At 41.4% G+C, this 16,167-nt stretch overlaps 1 protein-coding gene across 12 annotated transcripts in view; it reads left to right on the top strand.

Moving 5' to 3' along the window:
- MET (MET proto-oncogene, receptor tyrosine kinase) overlaps nucleotides 1-16,167 on the top strand; it is a 137,871-nt gene that overhangs the window by 94,614 nt on the left and 27,090 nt on the right. For all 12 annotated transcript variants that reach the window (XM_054819031.1, XM_054819002.1, XM_054819011.1 and 9 more), the window contains 6 exons: nucleotides 138-311; nucleotides 6,086-6,246; nucleotides 7,434-7,536; nucleotides 7,745-7,881; nucleotides 10,289-10,453; nucleotides 11,310-11,409. In XM_054819031.1, the coding sequence (XP_054675006.1) occupies nucleotides 138-311; nucleotides 6,086-6,246; nucleotides 7,434-7,536; nucleotides 7,745-7,881; nucleotides 10,289-10,453; nucleotides 11,310-11,409 (840 nt within the window). The remainder of the gene's footprint in view (nucleotides 1-137; nucleotides 312-6,085; nucleotides 6,247-7,433; nucleotides 7,537-7,744; nucleotides 7,882-10,288; nucleotides 10,454-11,309; nucleotides 11,410-16,167) is intronic.

Here is a 16,167-nt window from a genome sequence, read left to right as displayed (position 1 = left end):
GCTAAAGAGAAGTCGAACCGTGGCTTGCACATCTGAAATCTGAGTAGCACCACGGTGCGCTGCATAAATAGAGGCTCTCCTTGCCGCTTCGTGCATGTATTAAAAGGACCTCGTGCATCATGCCTTTCCACCGACAGATAACGAAGATCCCGCTGAAGGGGCCGGGCTGCCATCACTTCGGGTCCTGCAGCCAGTGCCTGCTGGCGCCTCCCTTCATGCAGTGCGGCTGGTGCGGCCAGCAGTGCCTCCGGGCTCGCCAGTGCCCTGGCCGCACCTGGACACAGGACACCTGCTTGCCTACGGTTCATGAGGTAAAACGGTGGATTTTCTCATATCTGTCTCTGAGGGAGGAATGCAGTCTGCGCTGTGCGGACATTTTCTGTTTATTTTTGTGCAATTTTGATAAATGAAGTGTCTGCTCTCATTGACCTCCCCTCGGCCTCAGTGTCCGTAAAGCCTCTGGCTGGACACACGTACTCTCCCTGAAGGGTGCAGGCTCATGGTGGACAGGTCTGCCTGATCATCCTGCCTTGCCATAGGAGAGCCCTGGCCCTCCAAAGCACTCATGGTGGGGAAACAACGTGGGCCTGAGCCAGCCTGGCAGGGGTCTGACAGGAAAGGCCAGTCACGAAAAGGGGCACCCGTCCTCTCAGTCCCCTCTCAAAGGGAGGAGGTGGAGGAAAGCACTTCTGCCCGCAGCTGCCATGGCCTGACCCAACGCAGGACATCTCCTGCCCCTGCTCCTCATCCATCCCCATGCTTCCTCCAGTGCTGGAAGAAAGTGCAGTGATCTCATCAATACTTATAAATATCTAAAGGACAGGTGTCAAAAGGATGGCGCCAGACTCTTTTCAGTGGTGCCCAGTGACAGGACAAGGGGCGATGGGCACAAACTGGTGTACAGGAAGTTCCAACGCAATATGAGGAAAAACTTGTTTACTCTGAGGGTGACAGAGCACTGGCACAGGCTGCCCAGAGAGGTTGTGGAGTCTCCTTCTCTGGAGACATTCAAAACCCGCCTGGACACAATCCTGTGCAACCTGCTGTAGGTGATCCTGCTCTAGCAGGGGGCTTGGACTAGATGATCTCCAGAGGTCCCTTCCAACTCTTGCTTCTGTGATTCTATGATTCTATTTCCCTGTGGGTAAAAGTCCCTCTCTCCCCTACCTAAGCTTTGCGACAGAGCTGTCAACCAAAACACCACCCTGGGGGAGATGTTTTTTCTTAACACCCCTCCCCACCTCCTTGTTCCCATGGATCCACTTGCCACTGAGGGGGACGAGCCTGTAGCCGCAGCCCTCCCTGGGTCAGGGACAGCCGGAGGCTGCTGCCAGCCAGCCAAAGCCCATAAAGGGTGTGCAAGAATGAAACCACACGGACGAGCGGAGAGCTGCACTGGCACATTCCTGCTTTAATTCAGCTATGGTTAACGCAGGATTTGTGCTGGCCAACTGTATGTGTAACCAAATCATCCCGTGTGAAGTATGACATAACTGTGAAGGCGGAGGTTTATAGGGCACTTAACGGACTAGAAAACTGAGGGAAGGACAAGCATAAAACTTTCTGGTAGCACTTATACCCATTTACTTTTGTTAATGCATTTAAACTATACCATGTAGTTAAAAATACCTTTTCCTTTATGGGCATACAGCTTATAAATGGACATGTAAATTTGGCATGCTAAACTCTCAGAGAGAAAAGGAGACAAAAGGTTTTTTTAAATAAATAATATATTTCTTTCAACCAGGCAGTTGATTTCATGTACAACAGTTTTTTAAAGAGTAGACAGGCAAAACTGCTAATAATCTAGAAACACATTTTTACAGGTTTTTCTTTGTTTTTCTTTTCCATGTTTACCTTTCAGATACAAAATTTAGGATTCATACAGGCAAAATTCAATGAACAACAATGAAGCATTATAGGAATCAAACCCAAAATGGATGGAAGGGGAGGGCTGTTTGCCTTGCCTTCTATTGCCATTTACCTTTGGGCAAAGGAGATGTAAAAACATTGCTAGTGCAGAATGTGAATAGTTTACTTTCACTTTATACAAGAACACATTTATTTCAAAAAGGCTGTATTAGATGATCAAATAGTCCTTCCTGGCCTTAATTTGTGTGAGACTATGAATGACCATTTCAAAGGGATACACTGAGAATTAGTCCTGATACATTTTTATATACCTGTGCAGGACCAAGCTACTCACACATGTCCTGCATAGCTTGTTTAGTCTTTCCTAGAACTCAAGCACAAGTAGCATCCCTTAATATTTTTCTTGGCAAAACTTTCCAGCAGTGGCTGTATATTGCCATGCCTCCAAAAAGATTTCTAAGGCTCTGAACTGCTTAGTTTCTGATTTTCAGAGGTGCTGAGCTCATGTAGCCCTCTTTAATTTCAATTATGAGGGCGTGCGCTCAGCAGTTTTAAGAACCAAGCACCTGGAGCCCACGCAGAGATGCTTAGACCGAGAAGTGCGTCCCCCAGGCCAGCTCTGCGGTCCCTGAGAAGTTGCGGGGAGGACTCATCCTGGGGAGTGCGCCTTGGATGTGGGGCAGTGGGAGCAGGCGTGGGGCTGGCTGGGTACTCCCCTTCCCCGTGTGGCTCGGCCCTGCCTGCTCAGCACAAGCCCAGTCTACCCCTGTAATGAATATGGATCTGTGGCACTGATGGATCTTAAAGTGAATCTCGAATTACAGCGTGCCCATGTTGGTAGAAGTTGCTTCTAGAAGGCTTGTAAGGAAAAAAATGCAGCTGAGTACTTAAATCCCTTTGGATTGCTAGCTGTTAAGACAGATTTCATGCTCTACTGGACCATGACATTTAACATTATTACTGAAAAAAATATAAACCAGATTATTCATCATCTTCTGATCTGTCTTTAAACCCATATGCATAAAATGTGAGAAAAAAGCTTGTTTTGTTCCTAACAAACAGAGGATGACCTGTTTTGCATAGTATCTGAAATTCAGTCCAAACTCCCCCCTGATATTTTGCAGCTTTCAGAGGGAAGGGACAGATTGCTTGAGATATGTCATATGATCGCTTTAACCTGGGGGGAACACAGAGCTTCTCCGAGGGTCAGGTCCAACGGACATTAGCTAAGTCTTCAACAGAGTTTTCCCAGGTTATTAGAGAGTGGTGCGCAACAGGGAAATAAAAGAAAGATATTTTCCTGTCATGAGGGGTGGCAGAGAAGAAACCCAGAGTTTTCCTGTGGAGTCCTGCAGATCCTTCATCCCCGTGCCCTGATTTAAGCACTTTTCCTTGGAGCCGTGTGTGGCGGGGAGCGGCCCCATACCCCAGCCCTGCCCAGGCACCTCCCCTGCTACAGACAGCGCAGCAGGGCTCACACCAGGACACGTCCCCACCAAAGTCCAGCTCCCACCCCACACCTCAGCACCGTACCCCACTCCCATCCACCGCCTCTGCCAGCATCGAGGCATGTTTTTGTCAGCACGGACAGGCGGTGCTAGAGGAAAGCCAGGGAACTCGGAGGAGGTTCCTTGGAGATCACTTGGTGCTGGAACAAATTGCAGGCATCTGCGTGCAGCGTTCAGGTCGCGCTGAAAGGTGAACAGCGTAAAGAAGAAATAAATTGGTCTCCCTTTTGATTCTTTGTTGTGGTTAAAAACCTGACATGGTTTGTTGTTGTTTTTAAAGTGAGTCATTTTATCTGGCTTTTGTCTCAGACATATCAAGAACATCAGGCTTTCTGCTGCCTGTTTAGGTTGGAGGTTTTGCTGGAAATTTCACATGTGGCCTGTACATGTTCTTGCCTCTTAATTAAAATGAATGGGCTGTTGAAACTTTAATAAATGGATACTTTCTTTCACAATTTATAAAGTATTAGCATAATGGCTGTCAACATAAACAAAAGAAAAACACAATACTTGAAATTTTTCCGAAAAGAAAAACAGAAGATCACTTTCTGTCCCTGAACCCAAAATCCAGAGAGCAGCAGGGAGAAGCAGAACATCAGGTCTTGCAGCAGGACTTACTCCATCTTAGCAGTGGAGTTTCCTTGCTATTGAGAACTTTCAAATCCTAAATTTCACAGCATTTATAACTGATTTCTGATACTACCTGCATTATGTAAGCACACAGAAATTGCTTATGTATGCCTCAGCTGAAAGTCTAGGAGGTTGACTATTCATTCCTGTCGACTATCCCAAGAAAAAGTCTGCGAAACTACATTTAACTTTCAGTAGTTTCATCATACAGAACAAGTGGAGTAAAAATAAAGAAATTAATAAAAACACTCTGGGGGAATTTCTGCAGAACTTAAATTGAAAAGTATAAGATCTGGTTTATTTTTTGCTATCTACTTGGAAGTCTTGCCTCCTAAATTTGCCTGCAGAATGTAATAAATGCTTTCACTCTCCCTCAATTAAGGCACATGGGCTATCACAAGTCTCTTTTGGCAGATAAGGTCACTCAAAACCAGTTAAGTGCCTTTGGTTTTTATTCTGCACGGCTTTGTGAAGCCTGATTTTAACGCCCTTATTTTGCTAACTTATGGGTTACATTTCATACTCTTCAAATGCCACATGTCAATGCATTATTGTACAAAACATCCTGTACTCCCACAGAGCAATTTCAGTTTCTGCTAGGGTTTTGTTACTCCAAAAATAGATAGTGCGCTGAGATACTAAGTAGAGTGGAAAACTAGGATCTGAAGTCAATCCAGATTTTGAAGAAAAAGACAAAGAAACAAGGGAAAGTTAAACTTGGGAACAGCACAGACTCCACAGGATACAGTACGGCTCCACGCTCTTAGCTGCAGTGTTGCGTGTCAGGAAGCTGTGCGAGCATCACTCCTTTTTTATGGGATTTGTGCAGAAGTACTATTCCTGCATAGGTTCCCTCTTCTTTGCTCATTGAGAGCTGATTCAAAGCTCATTAAAATAGGAGAGATTCCTACTGGCTTCAGTGCATTTTACATCAGACTCTTTGTCTGCTTTCTAATGGGGGCAGTAAATTTCCCCATATAGAATATATGGTATAATTCTTTTGAAGTATTCTTCAGCTGCCTTTCTATCTACAATAGTTCATTTGTGAGAGTCTTGAAGTATAGCTACAAGAGAGTTGAAAAGAAATGTGCTGTCTTACTGGATTTCCAGATAAAATAATAGCCAAGTATCTCTCAAACACTTGCCTTTTAGCTTGAAAATGAAGTCGGGTCCTTTGAAAGGCACAGCCGTATTGCATTTTAGGGGCAAAATTACTATCAGTAAAGCATTAAGTCTAAGACATTTAGGCACTATGACCACAAGTATAAATTCAGTCTTTCATTCTCTGTTGTTTGTCGAGTGGTACTGACATGTTTGCAAAATTATGCAGTATTGTTAAAAGTCCCCGTAAACCCTGAACCAATATCTTTTTGATTTTTTTTTTTTTACACTGCAGTACTGACCAGTACTTGTACTGAGTTTTGTAAGACTTCTATAGTGTTCCTACATTTTTCCCACCATTGTTATATTTTACAGGACAATTTACAATATACAGAAAAAAAAGCATTTCCTTTGTAGATTGTCTCTGTGTTTCTGAGGGGTAGTTTATTTTTAACTCAGAATTAGAGGTGACCAAATGTAAAAGATTTAAGGAAAGAATAGCAGAAGTCACGTTAACTTTATCACAGCCAACGCGATAGCGGATTTTGGTGTCTTTGAAGCTACTTCACTCTGAACCTGACTTTCATCAAGCTGACAAAAAATGGTCATTTTGGGGCTCTTTTGTGTTCAGCATTCAGGTTCTAACAAAATAAGTACATTGTATGTTTAACATGCCAGAAATAAGATGTGAAAGACAAGAACGGCGGGATTTAAAAGACTATTACAATGCACAGCTTGTTCAGTGCCCCTAAACACTATCCTTCAAAGCTTTCTAGTATAGGTTTTTTATTTATTGCTACTGTCAGAGAAGGCTCATAATGTGACAAATGAAAGGTGAAGAACAATTAAGATGAATGGTAGGACATAGTCTACCAGAAGAAATGCTTTTTCTAAAATTATTCCTTTGCACATTCTTTAACTCCATTTGAAGTTCAAGAAAACCTGATGTAAGTAACACAATATTTTTTCAACAGATTCTCCCAAGCAGTGCTCCCTTAGAAGGCGGGACAAAACTGACACTGTGTGGATGGGACTTTGGATTCAGCAAAAATAATAAATTTGAATTAAAAAATACAGTAGTCCATATCGGAGGACAAATTTGTGCTCTGGAAGCAAAATCTAGCAACAAAAACAAGTAAGAAACCTAAAATCTGAATTTCCTTTTATACAGATGTTCTTTATGTGGTATGGATATTTTTACAATATAAACATTCAGTCTATGAGTGTCATCTCCAATTCTGAAATTTCAAACAGGAAACAATCCCTTGGTTTGATAAGGTCCCCAAGAAAAAAGTGCTCTAATTGGAGATCAAATAAATCTAGTTAATGCTGATAGCTCCTGCAGCATCTTTTTCTGGTTTGTCTGCGAAATGCTGTTCAACATCTGTGGGAGCTGGCAAGAATGAAACTATTCAAAGGTTTGAAAAGAGGGAAGGTTCCTTTGGCCAGGATCCTGCCGGGCTCAGTTACATCACCTCCATCTTCCTGATCTGTGAAACTGCTGGAGAGAAACATGAGAAGATGCAGGTATTTCGTCATCCAGAGGCTTATGACCTTCAGCTGCACCTCTCCTCCTCCTCCTTAGAAATAAGTATTTGAGACAGTGGGATAATGGCTTAAGTTTAAGACAGAGGTTATTCCAGTTGTTATCTTGAAGAAATAGGAAGTTCAATGAATATCCTCTCTCACTTCAAAGAATATGACTGTCTTCTACCAAAGCGATGTGCAAATCATGGCATGGCTTCCCCTATTCATATATGTATAGCAGCAAAGTGTCACCCTCCAGAAGTATTGAGCAATCTCCTAACTGCTATCCTGAACAGTCTTAATGCAGACAAAATTATTTAAGGAGACTAGCACATATATGAGACTGTGTAAATGTAATGACACATGCTGCCACAAAAGTTCAAGTTTAATTTTTGCTAATACTTAAATTTATACAAGAAACTTATGTATATGATGCATTTTTTCTAATCCTGTTGTCTGCAAAAATTTGGCACTAAAGGAGAATTCCAAAAACCAACTCAGCCATTGAACGGGAGGTATTTGTTTTCTCTAGCATGCTTCTTTTTTTCTGAAATGTATTTGATATACTAAAATTATTTTCTCTGGCCATGTATAAACACCACAGTGTTTGTATTTAGTATTGAAGATGACCACAGTTCTTTTGGCTGTTATTTCTGAAATGTCGGTGACACGCATAGATTGATGACTTGTTTAGTATGAATCTTCCACTATTATGAGTTTGAAGTGGTTCTATTTTAATACAAAAAATCAAGCCAGAAAAAAAAGTAATCCCATCTTTTTCCTTGTTTTCCAAAGGCTGGAATGCACAGTTCCTGCTGCAAAAAATCCAGGTTTTAATATATCCAGTAGTGTTTCTGTTGGACATGGCAAAACACTATTCAATACATTTTCATACGTGGTAAGCACTATGATTAAAACTTTATTGTCAAAATTATATTCAATGTTAACTGGAAGGAGACTCCTCATGAGTCCAATCCAGTATGGCAATTCTATATTCCTGTTTGCTTTATTACTACTTCATGGAAATGCTAATAAGTGTTTTAAGATTCTTCCTCTTCATATTTTGAAAATAATTTAACAATCCACTGTTCTTTATCCCCCCTCAGAATCCTGTAATAACAAGTATCTCTCCCACCTATGGCCCCAAATCTGGAGGAACATTGCTGACTATAGCTGGAAAATACCTAAACTGTGGAAAATCCAGAAGGATTTTTGTTGGCGAGAAACCATGCACCTTGAAAAGGTAATGTACTTACTAAAAAGTGATGCCTTTAATATTGAAATGGCTTGATTAAAATGTCTTGGAGTAAAAAAAACCTACAAATGGGCATTACTCTCCTCTCCTCATGTTACATATCGGAGAATTGATACTGCAATAAGCATTCAGTTCTGGATTACATCCTGAATTTAGGATGTCTGAAAGGTTCCTAGAAGGGATGACAGTTCCCTAGAAGACTTGTTTATTCTGTAATGCTTTCATTAACCTCATTAAAAGGTTGCATAGAGAAGTAGCGAATCAGCTTCTAATGGACTAGAAACCGCCTATTTCCCATCATTTTTGTCACCTCAACTCCCACACACTCAGCCCTCTCCCTTGTATTAGCAATTCATGCAGCAGCTCCCAGTGAGCAGCCAGGTTACCATTTCCTACTGGTTTGTTTGGTGGAAACCTAACCACTGTGGGGATGTGTATCCCGTGCAGAGGAGCAGCTATTTCTGCACTACTGTCAGTGAACAGCCTCCAAAACAGAGGCAGCATCAGTTTGGGAGTCTTCCTGGTACATGTAAAATTGTTTTGAGGATTAAGCCAGAATTTCTTGTGGCTCTGTACTGGATCCAGTAGGAGCTCGGTCAAGAATCTTTGACATGCTCTGTGTGGAAATTCCTTCAATCCCAGCTGAATATAAATGTTAAATACCAAGCACAGATTCGCTGCTGTGGGCAGACAAGTGTTCTGAATTTGGTAGCCATTCTACCGTGGCACGAATCCTGCTTGGTCCTGTTTTCAGGTGCAGCAGGGTGCCTCCAGAATTGTCACCTCTGCAGCCAAGGGCTGAATCTGGCCCGCCGTGTTCCAGGAACAGAATGATTATGGAAAGTCGTAGTGGTGAAACATCACACTTGCAGGGAACATGGGGAAGCAATAGCCTATTAGTTAATGTCAGACTCAAAGTCAGGAGAGCTAAATTTTATTCTTTGCTGCTAAATGATTTATTGTATGCTGTTGATCAAATCAACTAAGTCTGACCAAATCAATAAAGGGATTTAGGTATTCAGGTCTGATATTTAATCATTCTCAAGATCTTCAGCACTTCTATTCAGTGGCTACTTAATAGTTTAGGGTGGCGTTTATTGATGTTACCATCTCAACTGGTCAACTAATGGACAACTATATAAACCTTTTGGGAATGATTCATCTGATCCATTTGAGACATCTACTGGGGGGGTGAGATGACAGCCAGCTCAGAGGCAGACATCTGCTATGGTCAGGTGGACCTCTAGGTATCGAACTGTAGTTGGGGCTTATCCAGTAAGCATCCCCAGCACTCCTCTTTCTCATCGGCCAAGTTGCCTGGAGACTTCTACATAGATCTTAGCCAGTTTCTCAAGGCAAGTATTCCTCTACTTAAACTGGCAGCTTTCCTGAGTTCTGAGGGCAGCTAGAGCCAGGGTTTACCTTTTTCCTTTAAAAGATGGCAAAAAGCTTCCAGATACATATGAACAAATCACTAACCCCTACAGCACATGGTGAACTCCACCTTCCTGGACAGCTTCAGAAGTGGCAGCAAATGCACCTTTTGTCTAATTTAGAGACAATCTCTCACAGCCTTTGAGAACGGCCTCACTTGGAGGGCTCTTGGATGTGGTTGGGTCCAAATCACTGAAACCAGCCGGTAGAGTTACATTTGCTTCTCCAGTCAGTTGTTACCATCACCTCTGATGTGCCCTGCTCCCTGCGGCCACATTTCATGTGCTTCAAGCTTTGGGACTCTCACCCCTCTGCTGCCCACTCACCCACTGAGCTCAGCGTAGGAGGACTTCCATGGCCAAGCATGAGAGAGCAAGGGAAAAGTGAATATCCCAGAGACTCTGCTGCTGTGCTGAACTCAGCCAGCTCTTCCTCAATTTTCACCTTCACCTTGCCCTCTGCCTGCCCCTCAGCAGCACCTGGAGTCAGGAGGTGTCCCCAGGGTAGGTCATCTCTGACGTGCTGGTACAACCATCACCTTTTCTTGAGGTTTTTAACACAGGGTAAATCCTGTGGGTTGGAAAGAGTAAGATGTTATCCCTTGGTTACAGCAGAACAAGTCATTCTCCTTAAACCTGGAGCGTGCTGTCATTTTCTGGGCTGGAAACTGCCTTGGCAGGGTGCAGGGGCTGATGTGGCTTTTGTCAGTGCTGGAGAAACACCTTCCAGCAGGCAAGCTGCAAGTCAACCAAATCAAGATGAATCTTGAACCTAAGCAGTGGTGCTGCTGTTTCTACCTCATGCCATGCTTATTGTTACAATATTATCACCCAGTGGGGGAATCAATGACGTTTTTTACAAGTGGATCCTTAGGCAGGGTTAGGGCCCACTAAAGGACAGTGTTTTAAACCAAGTGCATGTTTTATAATGCTGACAAGCAAGCCTTTTTCTGTCCTTCCAGCGTATCGGTGAGCACTATAGAGTGCTACACTCCGGCACAACAAATTCCCCAGGAATATCGTGTGAGGGTGGGAATCGACGAAGCTATTCGAGATGTGAGTGGTCATTTCACATACAGAGAAGACCCCATTGTTTTAAAAATTCATCCAGCCAAATCTTTTCTTAGGTGAGTAAAAGTTTCGTATAGAAATAAGAAAAGTAATGAATGAAAGAAGAATGTCTACGCTGCACAGCAATCTATCAAAAGAAATTGCATTTTTATCTCTATCTGCCATGCCAATTGCTTCTATTATGGTGCACTTGCAGAGGGCAGATCATTTCCTTTCAGAGGTGAAGGAGAAGGGGGAAGGGCGCTTCTTTTCTTTATGTGATTTAACTCCTCGCTGCTGCTGAGCGTACCTGTGATGTCCTGCTGAGATACCTACTGTACAGCTAAGTGTGTCTCCTATACTGCGTCTGGACATTACACTGATTAGTGAGGAAACTCATGTAATGTGACAAGTCAGCAGCACTCAGGAGAGCAAATGGATTTTAAAATAGTCTAAATCCAGTGCTACATAAATATTATGAATATATATGTATGGTAGTATGTGTGTGTTTTTAAGTGACATATTTATGGTCTCAGTAGCTCTAATCCAAGCCATCTGCCTTTGCCAAAAAAATGTCAGCAGTAAAAAAGACACCTTTTTCAGCACCACTGAAAGCAGTAAGTTAAGTAAGTTAGCAAATGCTACACCCTCCTTTAAAATGTACACATTTGTTTTATATCCTGGCATACCACAATTTTAAAAATTATTTTATTTTTCTTGTATTTGATTAGTTGTTGTAGCAAGTATAAAATTTGTTTCCCAGAAGAATAATCTCACTGCTCAGAGCTATGTATTTGCATTCATCCCATATATCCCTAATTCTGGTTTTATGTTGTCATTTACTCTAAAATATAATTTGTAATTAAGATTATCATAGCAGATGTATCATTATCCTACTCATCATCTTTTTTTTATTTTTTTAATTTTTCCTAGTGGTGGAAGTACAATCACAGCTCAGGGAATCAACTTGAACTCAGTGTGCTTTCCTCAGATGGTGATTACTGTACCTAAACTGGGAATGAACTTCTCTGTGGTGAGTCAGTCTTGAAGAAGACAATCTGTTATCTTGTCATTTTTGTGTAGTGAATGGCATGGAATTTTCAGTCAAAATACTTTGATTTTTGCCTTGAAACTTCGGGGCTTCCACCAACATTTTGGTGTTTTCTGCACAGACTGTTTCCACTGCATAGGCAAAACTCAATAACAAATTTGAAATTAAGCTGGAGGTAGAACAACAGTTTCCAAGGAACCTTTTCCAAAGAAATAAGCCTTTTACAGTATCTAATAACAAGATTTTTATGTTGTAATTTAACAATGCAAATTCAGTGACTAAACACAGAACAATGCAACACAGGTATGTCATATTACATGGCAAGTTCAGGTGCTACTGTAGGTAGGAAATATATTCAAATGGTGACTATGGATATAAAAGGAAAATGGAACAAGCATCAAAGAAAGGAAAAGTAAATATGTAAAATCAGAAGTAAGTATTATTTTGAAGAATTTCCGATTGCCAAATTACCTATTGGGGCAAATCTCTCCTAACTTATCAAAGTTCAGCAGCTAAGTTTTAAGAGAAGTTTGGGCTTTTGCAGTTGGGTACCTCTGCATGAACAGAGGGGCAGTCAGGGGTCTGAGCCTTCTTTTGTTACCTAAGTTGATAATACACAGTGTCTAAATGTAAATAAGGTGATCAGTTGTGACCATGTGATCTACTTTAATTTTTATAAGGCGAAGATGACATTTATTGGCTAGTTGTATTGGAACTCTTTCCTGTAAGCTTTTGTCTACACATTTGCACCTCCAACATTTTCTTATCCTGTAAGGTCTGTTCAGCCTAACTGAAGCTAAATTGACCTACACTCTTCATGACATGCTACACTACTGCTCATATTCTCCATTTATTTCTAATGATCATCATACACTATTTCCTGTATTGAATTCTAAGTATTAGACATAGGTTTGCTCAAAGCATTTTAAATGGTATGTCTGCAAATCTGCAGTCTTTTATAGCTTCAAGGTCATAATATTCTTCATGATCCTAATTTGTATAATATTATGAGTGTCGGGACCTGAATTTCAGCTGGATGTAATCGTGGCTTGTAATTTAATGGGTTCAGATTTTAATCTTAAAATCAGTGCCCCTGCAATGAAACACGGCATTCAATGTTATCAAAAAGACACTTTACGCATGAGTCAGAAAGCAAAACATTTCAGTGAAATCAACCAAACTCAAAATTTATTAGGTTTTGAGTAACGTATGATTATTTCTCAGTACAAAAGATTCCCAAAGAAAAGATCATTGCTGAAATCAGCTCTTTAGATTTTGCTTTGTGTGGATTTTAGCAGTCTTTCTTCTGAAGTAAAGATCATTCACTTGCTTTCTCTGTTCCCCTGTAAGAATATGCAATATTGCTTCTCTTCAGGCCCTGATTCTGCATACCTTGCTTGTCAAATATTTGGGACTTCCTCAGAATTTCAACAGACTTGAAAAGATCTGATGTTTCAAAGAACTAAATCCACTGTCCAAAAGTGACTGGGAACTCCACACAATGAACACTGTAGAGTTTACTCTCTCCCACAAGTACTGGGGAGCAACCTTTACTTTGAGCAGTGGTTTGCTGCCATCCTGCCTTTTAAACTGCTATTGAAAAAAGACGTGGACATGGACAGTCAGGATTATCTCCCTTATTCTTTTTATTTTCATACCTTGCGGTGTATGATATCTGCCAACACACAAGAAGAAGCACATCTGACCCTCCTTCTCCATAAGGATATCTGTCCCCTACCACTGCTGATCTCTAAGAATCTACCCCAGTGTAAAAGCAGCTGTACACAAGTTCATTCTGCCTGCAGAAGGGATGGAATATAACCTCAAACAGATTATAATCTAGAGTGTTTTATCCTTTGACACTGCCCAAGCAATATATTTTGCTCTATTGAAATTAAAGGCTTTTGGCACTTGGTGGCTTTCCCTGTAGTCCAGGGAAACCCCTGCCTCTGTGGCAGCCCAGCTCAGCTTGCCATTTGTTCTGCCACTAGTCTTTACCTTGAGCTTATTTCTCAAGGAAGGATATTTGTTCTCAGGGAGAAGGGGAAGATTTATAAGTGGCAAAACAAGATTGCACTGTGTAACTGAGGAAATTGCTGGTGGAGGATGCCTATGGGTGCAGCCTGCCCCATCCTGCGCTGGAGACTCTGGGCCCTATGCATGGGCGATGTGCCAAAAAACCAAACTTTCATCCAGTCATTACAAAAATAAACAATAATGAGGAACTATTTCCAGCAGAGATCCAGAGCACTGCAATGACCAGCTATCCCATTTATAAAGGAGAAAACAGGTTGTGGTCCTGAATAGACCAAACTCAGACAAACAGTACAGTACAAACCAAAATGATGAAGAAGTCCTATAGCTGAAGTTATATGTCTTTTTTGCTTCCTTAGTTTGGGAGAGGAGAGCTAAGTGATTATTTTAAATTGTTATTTAAGACCTTTTTCTTCTCAGTTTTCTCTCACCAGCCTCCTCCAAGAAGCTGCTTTTGTCAGCATTCAGAATCTCTGGCTCTTGGGAAAACCAAAGCCAGCACTGAAACACATCCCAAAGCATCAAAGGAAAGTACAGCTGGGAGGGACCACAAAGACCTATCCTGGCCCACTTCCCTGTGGCAGGAGCAAATGTATGCAGACCACGGCCTGACAGATAGTTGTCTAGGCTGTTATTAAAGCTCCTTGTGAAAGAAATTTCACAACCTCACTTAAACAAACTTTGGATAGAGCTGCTCTACCTGCTTACCTAGTGGTTTGGAAAGACTTTTTTCTAATAATTAACCCAAATCCTAGCTGCTAATTAGCTATCTTCTTTTTTAACCCTCAGTGGACACAAACAACAGATTACCAGTCTGTCCTGCTAATTTTACATATTTGCACTACATTATGATTCAGCCTTTCTCTTTTCCAGTTAAAACAAACCACACTGCTCCAAATTCTCCTGATACATGTTGTTTCATAGAGCTCTGCTCATTCTTTCTGCCACCTCTCAGACTCTCTCCCATTTGCCTAAAACTGGTGGTGCCCAATTTAAAAGAGGTCTCACTCTTTTCTGTCAGCTGTCTCTCCCTAAACCCTTCATTCACTCCATCAGGTTTAACTGTGGCCTAGAGCCCTGATGGAGTTGCAGTGTGAGTGGAAGGTCACTTTTGTAAGTAGCAGGAGCTGTTGGGGATGCTCTGCATCCCAAAGCCTCAGGGAGCAGAGCCAGCTGACATGCCCTGGGGCGTTTGCTGTTCTCTGCCTGTTTCTTTCCATCCTGGTGGAAGAGATGAGTGGTATAACTGGTAAAAGAGTTTTTCTGGAACAACTTCCCATAAGAAATGCAGTTTCACTGAAACTGACAAGTTTTGGGGGCAATATGCAAGCCCCCTAAAGAAAAAAAAGTTAAGATGAGCTTTTCAGCTATCATGTTGGAAGTTCAATATTTCTGAAACTTTTTCTTCTATGAGGCAAAAATGCCTTGCTTCAGCTTTATCAATTTCATTTCATATTTATTTAAATTTCCTTAAAATTATTCAATACTGTGTTCACACTAGTTGTGTTTATATTACATTCTATGTTAACACTATCAAAATAATACATTTTGCCTTCTTTGAATTTGGTATTTCAACAAGTGAAAAAAATGTTCTAGAGTTACTGAACCATATGTTTCAATACTTGCAATGTGTTTCTTTTTAATTTCTATTTCATGAGTTTTTCTGACCAGTTGTTCTGACTAGGAACAAAAAATACGAATTTAGGCAGTGCTGCATAAATTCCCAACAGCTCTTGATAATGCATAAGGATACACTAACCCTCTCAATTCAGCTCACACGTCCAGTTCCTGTGTGAGGTGCACAAGAAGGGAAGCAGCTCATTCCTTCCTTTCACTTTGCATTGTGCCTGTAAAAAAGCTTTGCACAATTTGGAATGGTGTTTGGTCAGGAGCCTGTTTACAAAATAAGTGGCTTCTAACCTCTGCTTATAAGTTGTGCTGTATGAGTCTTCTGCTTCTCTTCAGGCCAATATTTTCTGTACTTTGCATTGATTCCCCAATAGTAAACAAGTGGTCATTTGGGGATACTTTGCTGTAGCATTTTTAATATTCTATCCATTAACTAATTTGGATATATATTCCCACTGCTTAATCTCTTCTAACCAGGAATGTCCCAAGATATGTAAGGTTGCAAAATTAGGGAGCAGCACCTTTTAATGCATGACCTTCAACAACTGACCCTATAGCTATGCAAGATCATCTCTTTCCACAGACTTTTAATTATCTCTTCAGTAAGTAGTCTCTTGAATGATCTTTAGCGTTTCTTAATTGTTCCCTGCTAGATGCCATTTCCTGCTGTATTACAGGAGAATTTTAAAATACCCTAAAGTTCCTTCAATGTTTAGAAGTCTGTGAACAATCCATACTCATAATACTCATCAAAATGTGTAGAATTCACCTGCGAGTGTCTACCTTAGATTTATTAAATAATGATAGAAGAAATTCCCTGAAAACTGTGGATGGTGAGCATGTGATATTGAAGATATTCCTGACTACCTGTCCGAAGACATTCAGGGTTGGAGCCTCTATCAGTGTTGACTCTGTGGCATAACGCTGCCACAGAAGCCCAGCAAAGACTTTCCCTCATGGAGGGGAATCATTGGCCTTTCCTTCTGTGCCGAATCTGCATCTCATGCACATCTCCTGGCAAGGAAAGAGTGCAGCAGGGGGTGTCAGGGAAAAGCCCGCTCTGTGAAATCTCCAGGG

This window comes from Grus americana, chromosome 1, assembly GCF_028858705.1.
Source record: "Grus americana isolate bGruAme1 chromosome 1, bGruAme1.mat, whole genome shotgun sequence".
Taxonomy (NCBI): Eukaryota; Metazoa; Chordata; class Aves; order Gruiformes; family Gruidae; genus Grus; species Grus americana.
The sequence above is the reverse complement of the archived record's forward strand: the minus strand, read 5'-3'. Positions and strand labels throughout refer to the sequence as shown.